Below are 12086 nucleotides of genomic sequence, written 5' to 3'. Positions count from 1 at the left end.
TCACAGATTTCTTTAGTATGTTCCTGGAGATGCACCCTACGTGACAATATTTTAATGTGGATCATTTTGACCAAACACATAGTTCTCTGCTGACTTGCAGCTACACGTCCAAATTCACTGACAAGTTGGTATAGGGTGTTCTTCCTAACATTCTTCAGTTTTCTTCTCTGACATATTCATGGACTTCTGAATATCTCATAGCAAATAAATGCACATAAATCTAAGACTAAGTCCTTATGTAACACTTAACATGGAAAGAAAGAAAGAAATTCTCTCTGTTTTTACATTTGGCCTAAAAATTTGGGCATTATAGTTTCAGAAAATGCTTTTCCAGCTGAAAATAGAAAACAAATTACATTCACAGCCCTAATATCTTTTATTGCATGTACATTTTCACAGGCAGGCTACCACTTTCCCTAGATTATCTGGGAGATAATGGATAATAAGGTAAAGACAAATTCAAACAAAGATAGAAAAGTGCTCAGCTCAAACCCCTTAAAAAGACTAATGATACTCTCTCAATGCAAATGTTAAGATTGCTTTTTAAGGGTCTCTTTTGGAAACTGTTTCCATTAAAGAAGAAAAAAAATCCTGACCATTAGCTACTCCAAGTAGTTGCAAATTGTGGCTGTGTTCAGAAAGTTGGCAGATTTCAGTGGGTGAATTTCAGTCTAGCGGCCAAGATGATCAACTAAATAAACCATTTATCAAACGCTAGAGACCTTTATCTGATTTTATTTTGTAGTGCAGCCAGACATAGTTTAAACACAGAGACAGAGATGCCAGAAATGAGGGGCTAAGTATGGCTATAGAAAATAATAAAACAGTGCCCCAAATGAACCCAATTTCATTTACTAGAATATATGGCTCTTATTTTCTGCAAACATTTCCCCAAACACTTAAGCAAGAGGCACAGATCCTCCTGTCCATCCTATTCACCCAGCAGAGCAAGGCACTATTTCTTAAAGCAGTTCCTGCAGAAGGTAAACATAAAGTGAATAAATTAGATTATTGGATGATTGCACAAGGGTAAGACTAAGCTTTCAACTGAAATAAAGTAACTTCCTCTGTTTATATATCCATGCTAGAATGTAGATCCTGCAGACTGTTTTGAGATAATACAAACCTAAGGAATACAGGTCATCACCCATCCACCCCACTGACAGATCTTTACCCAGTGCCTATTATTTGTCTGGTGCTATATTTGGCCATGGAAATAGAGAGACAGAACAGAAATCCAAGGTCCCTTTCTTCACGAAGCGTATGTTCTGGTAGGATTTCCGAACAAGTAAACAGATGAACTTGTAATGGAAAATGCACATGTCTTGGGGAAACTTGTCATCTATTAATACTGAGCTTAAGATACAGAAGGGGAAGAAATGGTCACTTCACCTGCTCCCAAGCCAGTGCGAATCACACTCTGTTCCTCACACCCTTCCCGCCTTTCAACTCTCAACAAATATTTCTTTGAGCATCTGTCATGTGCTAGGTACTGGGATTATGCCATGGACAAACCAAATATCCCTCAAACTGCATGTATGAGCATTTAACATGGTGAGTGCAGGCAGACAGTCATGGACTCTCTCAAGAACTGTGGCTGCTGACCTTGGAGCAGGACAGGAGCAGATTAGATGAGGGCACCTGCCTCAGTTGGCTCCAGGTGAGACAGCCTGGGAGGGGAGGGAGGTGGGAAGAAGAAAGGATGACAACCAAAGTGACAACACAGTAAGGGTCATTTCTCCACTGCCCCATGTGACTGTCCTTAGTTACACGCCTTGTTACAAAATGAAGATATAAGACAGGGAAGATGAATAGGTAAGCAGGTTCAAAGAGAAGTCCTAGTGCCTGTCACCTCCCCATCCACCTTGCATCATCTGTCTCTCCCTTGGGTAAACACTTCCTGCTGGGGTCCTCCTTGGTAGATGCACTTAAGAAAGGAAATGCACCAAATGGAAAATAAAGACGAAAAATTGTTATTGTGTCAACTGAGCTCGTGTCAACCAATGGGCTTCCAGAGCATCCACTCCCAACAAACCAGGACACACACATTTGCTTTGTCCCCCGTTCAGGTGGGAGCCAGAGGTGCTGGTGAGCAGAGTGTGTGAGTGTGTGTGTGTGTGGGGGGGGGGGTGGGGTTTCTGCGGCATCTGCTCTTGAAGCAGTCTGTGACATAACTGCCTGCACTCACTATATTCATTGCTCCAACATGCAATTTGAGATACTGTGAGTGAAGACGGGAGGCAAGGAAGGTCACGAATCTTAAAACCAACTTGAATCATCTCAAAGTCCATAGGGTCCCAAATAGGATACTTCCTTAAATGAAAGCTACATAACTCTGTAATAAATGTTCTGCCCAGCTGGCCCAGAAGTAGACTTTAAAACCACACCTAAGACAGGATGCCTTCTCAGAAGGTCTTCCGAAATGATAGTAATAATAAAATCGCACAAACCTGCTGAAGAAACTATCGTGTCCATGTGAATCCTAAAAAAGTACTGAGTCTCAGTGAGGAAAACATTGCACACTCTGGGAAACTTCACCGGACATGTGAAGTGCAAATTCTTTCCCCTCAAAGACAAGGAGCTTGGAGTCACGTTCCACCCCCTCAGCAAACATGCTGAAGTGACACTTGTCATAGCACTAGGAAAGAGCCAAGGCTTACCTAAATTTAGGGACATTTTTTTTCTTTTGGATTGCACGGGTGTTGCCTGGATCAGCATTGAACTCTGGAAACCCTCATACAAGAGTGACACTCTTTATTCATTTTCAATGATTTTCTAATTTCAGTTAAATTGCGTCGATCTTTTTGGGGGGCTGTTTATGTTCAGTGACTAGAAATGCTTAATTCAACTCCCATAATTACATACTTATTACGACTTAATGAAAGCCCACATGAAAACATCATGAGCTGGAAATACATTTGTCCCCTAAAATAAACTTTAAAAAATGGGATAATATACTGTACTATCACTTTGGTTTCTAAATAGAGACATAAAATATTTTCTCTCAGAACAAAGAGAGCTGAAATGGAGAAATCACCATGCTTCATCTACTTCCTGTGAAACGGTCTTGCAAGAAGCTTCAGGAGCATTAGGATTAGAGAAAAGCTGGGGAGTGTGTGTGCGTGTGTGCGTGTGTGTGTGCGTGTGTCTGTGCATGTCGAGTGGGGAATAGAGAGGCTTGGGAATTCATCACTGGCCTCCAAAAGAAAAAGAAAATATGTCAGTCATAAATATAGAGGGGGTTGGAACGAGAATGGGAGATAAAATGAAGGAAATGGATTCAATACTTTTTCTACTTTCCTATTCTTTAACTAGAAACAATTACATTTTCCAAAGGACAATCAGAGTTTCAGTGTAAATTTCTTTCTCTCTCTCCCCTCTCCAATAATTTCCTATTTCTAGCTTCTGTTTCTCACCCCTTATGTAAGATCTTAGTTTTATTTCCAACTCTGTCTTGCCTTTTCCCCCTCTCTATGCCAACAAACATATAATTAGGATTTTTAGGAGTGCTTCAACCATACAAGGCAGTAGAAATACAAACATGCATATGATCACAGTCTCTGTTCTCAAGAAATTTACAGCCTTACGCCACTGTTGCCCAGTAGAACCCTGGGGTGATGCAAGTGTTCTGGGTCTGCACTGTCCAGTACAACAGCCACCAACCACATGTGACTGCTGAGCCCTTGAAACATGGCTCATGCGACTGAGAACCTGCTTTTTACATCTTGATTTCAATTGATATACTTTAAAACTGCAATAACCCCATGTGAAGTGGTTTCTGTACTAAACAATTCAGGTCTAGACCAAGAGAAAGAGAATCTTCTTTGGAGACAAAAGACAACCTAATTAGCACGTGCCAACTGCTATATGATGGTTACAGGCAAGGGTGGTCAGAGATGGGAGGAAGAACAAGAGCATGGAAGAATCAGGTGGCTGAGGACGACTTCTTAGAGGGGATTGATGTAATCCAGAATCTCTTGAGACCTTTCTCAAGCATATTTAAGAGAGGAGAAAGCAAAGGAAATGACATTCTGAACCATGGATTTATTTCATCAAAAACACTGAGGGGAAAATCCACAGAGCCCCTGAGGGAAACCCAACAGTTACCATGGAACAGATGGTGTTGCAGAAGGTCAAGGGCAACTCCAAGGTGTCGTGCCTGTCGGATGATGTCAGGAGCAGGGAATTCCAGAATGGGAGCAGATTTAGGGTGGATGGAGAATGAAGGATGGATGCGAATCCACGAGCTGGTTTAAGAATGCTGTGTTTGGAGAGCCACGAGAGTCTTCTACTAAAGATAGCTTATGGTAAGCTACAGGGTGGACCTCAAACTCAGGACAGAACAGGGCCAGAGGGACTCATGCGGGTGGAAACATAAACCAGGTGGACGCACAGGTCCCATCTGGAGGGGACAGCTGGCCCTGGATCCACTGGAGCATCACACCTCATGCCACTGATGGTGCATGTGAGGGAAGTGGGCCCAAAGTCTCCAGGATTTCCGATTTCCAGAAAAACTGGAAATAGGCATTTTTTAAAAAGAAATATGAAATCTAAATATTTTGATATGGCAACTAACTCTAAAAGCCTTAAAACGCTGTGGGCACAACCAAAGAGCAAGTATGCAGACTGACCGGGCTAGGGGGTCACCTGTTCGTGACCTGTGGCCCAGGAGATGGAGGAGATTCCGTGGAGAGAGTCTAAAGGGAAGAGAACAGATACAGAGGAAGAGAGAGGTTCTAGGGGAACACAGGATGCCTGCAGCAAAGGGTTGGAGAAGGGAGTCACAGCCATTTGACTCTGCAACAAGGACAGCCTCTGTGATCCTGGATGAAGCAACGAAACCACCTCCCCTCCCATCCCCTCCGTCCCTCGTCCTGCCCTCTCCCTTCAAGCACTAAAGCGGGGGCTAGAGGCAAAGTTTAGAATCACCAGGGCCTAGAGACTAAGTGGCTGATGAGAAAAGAGAGGCATTAGGTTGAGTGAATATAAACAGTTCCAAGCCCTTTAGCCTTTTAGAGCACATGTTTTCCTGGGTCACATCATACCCCATTTCCCTTTATTTTTCCCCACCGAAACATGTACAAACACCTCATTTCTGCCTTTACAGTATAAACAGCCATTCACTGGAGCCCCACATCTTCCCTTGCACTAAAGCCATGTTCTGTTCTCGTGAAAAGGAAAGTGTATTCTTTTCAGCTCACCTCTCGGTCCAGCAGCGCAGGTGACACAACGGTGACAATGTCTCCTTTCTCAGGATCGATGTAGAACATGTTAGGAGATGGCTTGTCAGGCGTCTGCTGACGGATATTGTACCGTAGGAGGGCATTATCCGTGGCCGGGTCATCTGCATCAAAGGCTGTCATCCGCATCACCGTGGTCCCTACCAGGGCAGGACAGAAAGGCAGGGAATGGTTATCAATGCGGGCAGCAATGGCTGGGGCCCCTTCCCTACCCAGGCAGTAGCAATGGAGCAGTGTGCCAATCACTCTCCAAATTAAAAAAGAAAAGTATTTCCCAAGCTTTGCTATGTTTCAGCTTTTTCCTCCTTTCCCTCCCTGCGCCATCTCATGAAAAGACCCAAAATAAAGAAAATAAACTCTTTGCTGTTCAGCAGAGTGACTGCTTAATTTTTCCCTCTGCTGATACACTGTTTATTTTCAACGGCTTTCATTCCACTGTGGATGTGACTTTGTGAGAGCGGCTTTCTTTTTTTTTTTCTTTTTCTGAGACAGACTCTGGCTTTGTCACCAGAGCCAGAGTGCAGTGGCGTGATCTCGGCTCACTGCAACCTCTGCCTCCCAGGTTCAAGCAATTCTCCTGCCTCAGCCTCCCAAGTACCTGGGACTACAGGTGCACACAATCACATCCAGCTAATTTTTCTATTTTTAGCAGAAACAGGGTTTCACCATGTTGACCAGGATGGTCTCAATCTCTTGACCTTGTGATCCGCCCGCCTTGGCCTCCCAAAATTCATATGTTTTACACGTACAGTTTATATTTATAAGTGCATAAAACAAGGTCTATAAGGAGATCTTCACTCTGGTGACGGTAGTTAAATCTGGAGAAGAAGAGAGCGGATTGGGATTTGGCGTGGTCATTGGGAAAGAAGTTGGCCTCATCTATACCGTTTTGTTTATTTTTACAAAGCAAATGTATTGCTTTGGCAACTAAAATTTAATTTACAAAAAGCATAATTGTAAGTACCAATAAAAACATGCCTGCTGGTTTTGGTGACTGACGATAGCAATTGCATTGCTATCATATCTGACTTAGGGCAACCTGCCTAACTGTAACTTTTTAATCCCAGTTTACTCTTCTACAAATTTAAGGCCCCATCTTCTGATTTTGAACCTGTCTGGACTCACAGAGTGAGTGATCTAACTTTAAGAGATCAAAGCAGCACACATAGTTTTCAGCAGGAATATTCATACAGAGAAAATACTGATGTCTAAAGGAAAGATAGAAGTCATCTAGTTTTAGCACCACCCATATTCCTTTCCCTTCCATGACAATGTTTCTCTAATCATCAAAGACAGTTATTTCCCCCTCGCAATTGGAATCAGGTTATCAGCCATTAAGCCTGATTGATCAGATAAACAAGGAAGATCTGGCCACCCTCAAGGTTGGATCCATTTGTTAAGCAGTCTCAGTTAATTTCACCAATGGTGCCATCCAGCCAGATGCCTCAAGGTGCACTTCCTATTCACCTCGTTTCTTTGCCCCATGTGAAATGGTCTCAACGGCAAGCTTCGAGGTTCAGAACCAGAAAAGAACATTCTTGGCCTGTGCAGCCCCCTTGCCTCTGGAAGACGGCAGGAACAACGCGGCTCTGTCTCCCACTGACCGTGCTACAGAATCTGTGTTATCAAACAGCGGTCTAGGCAGCCCCTCCCAGGCTATGGAAATTGATGTGAAATGTGACACATATTAACCTTCCTGATCTAGGCAAACGTGAGGATATCCCCATCAGAAACCAGAGGCAGATTTCAGGCCGGCAATCTCACCCAGGGACATACTGTAGGGAACTCCTTGTGGCCAAAGACATAGCAGGAGGCCTTAACCCCATCAATTCCACACCAGTCGCAGGTTAAGTACACTTGACCCAGTGCCTTACATTTAGTTAATGGCTAATGAATGCTTCATTGATTGGATTTGTGCCCCATTTAATATGCCTCTAATTGAAGTCATAGAGGGTATAAAAATGAAGTCATTATGGCTTGCAACTGACATATGCATTAAAATGATTAGAGGAAGAAAAAAAAAGACTTCTTAGGTTGATGCATCTTCAGTTTTCACCAGGAAATTCACTGAGGATATCTTCTTGTTTACAGATTTGATAATGCAATATAACACAAAGTTATCCTGAAATACTCCTAAGCATACACAGAAAATGCTTTTTATTTTAATGGATTGTTATGGAACAAATGAACTCGGTCTTAAGCCTCATCTTTGTCTTAAGACATGAACACATCACTGGACTTACTTTGGTGGAAATCCTGCCTCTGTGGGAACCGCTTTGTACCTAACTCATGTGAATAGGTTTGGAGCATTGAAGACAACGACTCTGAGGTGATGTGTCCGCGTTGAAGTCTTGACAAGCTGCGTGACCATGGCCAGGTTATTTACCTCTCTCTGAGCCTCAGTTTCCCCAATGTTAACATTCCTCCTTGGTTGCTGTGAGCATTTCATGGGATGACTGATTTCAAGAAGTTGGTACAGTGCCTGGCACATTAGGGTTCAGAGAAGGATGCCTTTTATTATCAAATTCTATCCTGGGTTCTGAGCCAATGATGCCAGTGCAGGCATAGGCTTCAAATACAGGAGCATAGAATTAAGTTGTCCAAAGAATGTGGGACAAGGGGTGGCAGGAGAGCCCTCTCTCTCACCCTGTCCCTTTTCCCTTCCACCCTGCCCACGGTCTTAGCATGCAGATCTGTGGTTCTACTGTGGATATCACAACAACCCCCCTTCAACACACACACATGCACACACACATTCTGTAGTCTACACTACATCTCCATGTGGTCCTCTAGTCTTCCTCTAAGACCAGGCTTTACTGAGTCTCAACCTATCCGCTGAGTGCAATGCTTGGCTCTCACCAGCACCCCCCTGCCCCGCCTGGAGGCTGGATCATGTTTCTCTTACTTCTGTGTTTTGCAAAGGCTGGATAAACCTCCTAAATCAGCATTTGCTCAATTAATTCCAAGGAACTCTGGTTCCAAAGGTTCAGTAGAGAAACAGATTTGGGAAATATGTGAGAAACACTGCAAAGCAGGGTTCCCCTGGAAGAATTACCAGTAACTTTATTAAGCAGGCTCACAGTGTCAATCTCCAAGAGAGGGTGGAATCTGTGGCACTCCCCAAACTTCACTGTTGATAGAAACTCTTCTTTTCTAAACCATCTATCTTTTTGTGATGGGCCACGAGGTCCTAGTTGTGAGCTCTTGGAGGATACAGATGGTTTTGCTCATTTCATAAGCCCTGTATCTGACATGCGGTAGGTCTTCTATCAGTGTTCTTTGGGTTGAATTGCCTTCTTGCCATTCACTGTAGTCTTGCCTCATTCCACACTGACCAGAGCCACCAGCACCTTGTCTGCAAAGAAGAATGAAAAACTGAACAACTTGCCTGGAGATTTTTCACAACTGCCTCTGAGCTCCCTGTTCAATGCACCTTGGAGGTCCTTACTGGAACGGGATTCCAGGGTCACACACCAGTGCCATGCCAGGACTGACATGCAGCAGGTGGGCATCGGTGCACCTGCTCCAACTGCCTGTGGGTGATGCCTGTGCCTCTCCTCTTCCTCAGCCCCACACACTGGAGACTCCAAGTCCGCCACTTTGTTTTCAGTAGCCCAGGCAGCTTCCCAGCCGGGCTTGTCTTATGTTTCCAGTCGGCAGAGAAAGGATAATTATATGATAGACACACACTGGGGCTTCCACAGAGTACATTTCTGTCTTTTCCCCCGTCACAATATTCTCCTGAGTGTCAAAATAAATTATAATCACCTTGTCACTCCCAGAACCAGATGAACTAGCAGCAGCCCTTCCAAAGGGGGAAAAAAAACCCAGGTTGCTGGCTGAAAGCCTCAAGTCTGGCCGTCACTTTCTTTTGTTGAAGGACATGGCCTCCAGCCTGACAGGCTGATTAACAAGCGTCATCGCTTCCTCGTGGCCAGGTAGCTCCTGCCTCTTGACTGCAGCTCTCTGATTAAAGCAAGTGCCGCCTGGTGTCTTGACCTTGAAAGCCAGCTTTGAAGTTTTGCTTTCCTGTGACTTCAAGCAGAGTCAAGCCCTTGAGAAAGGAGCGTGCAGATCTGACAGTGACGGGGGGTCTTCGGCTGGTCACAAGGATGGCGATGCTCCAAAACACAGTGACAAAATTATTCTGTTCTTCACATTTCTTTGACTCCATCTCTAAACATTTCCTGATCAAAAAGTGTCAGGCTCATTTTTTTTTTTTTTTTTTTTTTACAAAATGCTATTCCTATAAGTGAATCATATATTGAGACACAGACATTCAGATCTATATTCAGCACTGGATTTCTGATAGCACCGTTAGGGCAACTGTATGCTTTCCAGGGAGAAATGTGATGTTAAAGCAAACATGAACAGAGATGGCAGATGTCACCAGGTGAACTTCTCTGATGTGACAAAATGGCACATCATTGTCAAGCATCAAATTCAGGAGAGGAGGCAGTGAGTTCTAATTCCACCCAAATGACAGTTTCTGAGACGAAATGATCTAATAGTTGTGCTTCAAAAGGAGAATGTGGTCAGGGACCCGGCACTGTACCACGATACGTGTGCATTTGCCCCTGAATCAGAAGACAAGGCTTAGACCATCCACTCCTTAGGTTGCTTAGTCAGGTGAGATGGATGTAGAAGCTGCTATTTTAAATTCTAGTATCTTGGGGTGTATCTAGTTGGAATAATTTTCATTTGAAACTACATTTCCATTAAAGATCCTTCAGTTTGAAGGGTTTTGGGGACTCCTGGTTCCAAATGAGAACCAGATAGTTCTCCCAGGACTGAGGTGATTCCAGGACAGTCCTGGGCACACCAGAACAAGTTGGTCACCCTGCAGACCAAGTTTTGCTTTCAGATGTAGACACGTCTCATGGTCATGAGCAGCAGACTGCAGATATGACAACTGTTGCAACTGTGACTTTAGTACCTGGGACACAGCCCACAACCATTCACCCAACCAAGCACCCCAGTCACACCAACCTAAAATTGGTTCTTGACCAAGCAAGTGGACATGAGCCAGTTCTCTCCTAGCAATCCTCAACAGCAAAGAGAGAGACCTAGGTGTGCAAAACCAAAACAGAACCAAGCCAGTGGCCCAGCTAAGCATCTGGGCTGTCTAGTTTTAAATCCTGGCCTCGCCAGCTGGGCTTCTCTGGGCAATTAAACCTCAACTTTTGTTGTTATTTGAGACAGGGTCTCTCTGTGTCACCCAGGTTGGAACACAGTGGTGTGATCACAGCTCATGCCAGCCTTGACCTCCCAGGGTCAAGTGATTCTCCCACCTCAGCCTCCCAAGTAGCTGGGACTATAGGAGTGCACCACTATGCCTGGCTAATTTTTGTAGAGACGGGGTTTTGCCATGTTGCCTAGGCTGGTCTTGAACTCCTGGAGTCAAGGGATCTGCCCACCTTGGCCTCCCAAAGTGCTGGGATTACAGCTGTGAGTCATTGCACCCAGCATCAACTCTTCATGTACAAAAGGCTCCTCTCTCATGGGTTGTGGGAGGCACTGAGTGGATTACTGTTGTGGTCCATTTCCATTTCTACTCATTTCCATTAACATCTCTCCCCAAGAACATTTTCAGACATTTGTTTCTGCTTGACACCCTCTCACTCATCCCAAAATATTAACTCTACAGATCCACTGTATATCTATTTATGTGCTATGGACCCTTGCAGGGTACAAACCATTGTAATATTGAATACATCTAATGTTTTAATCCCCTCTCTGAATCACCAATATTCTTTTTCTTAGAAGTAATATTGCCAGCTTTGCAAATGCACAAATTAACGAATATAAAGTCCAATTCCTGGGTGTTGGTAAGTAATGGAGAAATGTAAGTTTTATTGTAACTTTTTTTGACTCTCACAATGTAGCACTCAGTTCTGTGAGGACCTATGCTGAGTGCAATGATGATGAGGAAAAAGTCTTGTGGGACCCAACCACTTAGGGTTTAAGTCATCCTACTTCTAGGACTCATTCTGAGGATCTGCAGAAGCAGGAGTTAATTAAAATCTCATCAGGGGCTGGGCATGGTGGCTCACATCTGTAATCCCAGAACTTTGGGAGGCTGAGGCAGGTCGATCACCTGAGGCCAGTAGTTCAAGACCGGCCTGGCCAACATGGTAAAATCTCGTCTCTAGAAAAGTACACACACACACACACACACACACACACACACACACACACACACACACACACACAGAATTAGCCATCCATGATGGCGGGTGCCTGTAATCCCAGCTACTCAGGAGGCTGAGGCAGGAGAATCACTTGAACCCAAGAGGAGGAGGTTGCAGTGAGCTGAGATGGCGCCATTGCATGCCAACCTGGGCAACAAGAGCAAAACTCCATCTCAAAAACAAAAATCTCATCAGGAAACAATTCCTTTTGTCCCTTAGACAAGCCTAGACACTTCTGTTGAGTGCACGCATGCAAGCATCCCCCTCGTCTGGTTTTGTCGACATTCTCGGGTAGACAGCAATTAATAGTCAAACTGTCGAATGAACAGTTGATGAACGATAACCAACTAACCTGATAGGGATCCAGAGGAAGCCCAGTTTGGCAGTGCATGTGTTCCTGAAAAGCCACCCATGTGATGAATCGTAAATGATGTCTCATTTTCCCACTGGCCTGCATTTGCATTTCAGTCCTGCTTTATTTTCATTTGACGGGATGTCCAGTTGGAAGCCACTCCTCATCATTCAGCTTTACTTTTTTTTTTTTTTTTTTTTTTTTGCTCATCTTCAAAACACTCTACTGGCCAGCCAGGTGGGAGAAGGAGATTGGCTCTCAGCTCTGGAAGTGAAGACTGTTCAAGAAATCCCTGCCCCTGTA

General features: G+C 44.2%; 1 protein-coding gene across 1 annotated transcript in view; it reads right to left on the bottom strand.

Annotated features, from left to right (window-relative positions):
• Nucleotides 1-12086, bottom strand: part of CDH13 (cadherin 13) — a 1193479-nt gene that overhangs the window by 304749 nt on the left and 876644 nt on the right. Inside the window, exon 7 of the mRNA XM_012466155.2 lies at nucleotides 5202-5380. Coding sequence (XP_012321578.1) covers nucleotides 5202-5380 — 179 coding nt within the window. The remainder of the gene's footprint in view (nucleotides 1-5201; nucleotides 5381-12086) is intronic.

Source organism: Aotus nancymaae, unplaced genomic scaffold, assembly GCF_030222135.1.
Source record: "Aotus nancymaae isolate 86718 unplaced genomic scaffold, 86718_ANA_hifiasm-v0.15.2.pri h1tg000030l, whole genome shotgun sequence".
NCBI classification, from domain to species: Eukaryota; Metazoa; Chordata; class Mammalia; order Primates; family Aotidae; genus Aotus; species Aotus nancymaae.
This window is presented reverse-complemented; position numbering and strand designations above follow the sequence as displayed.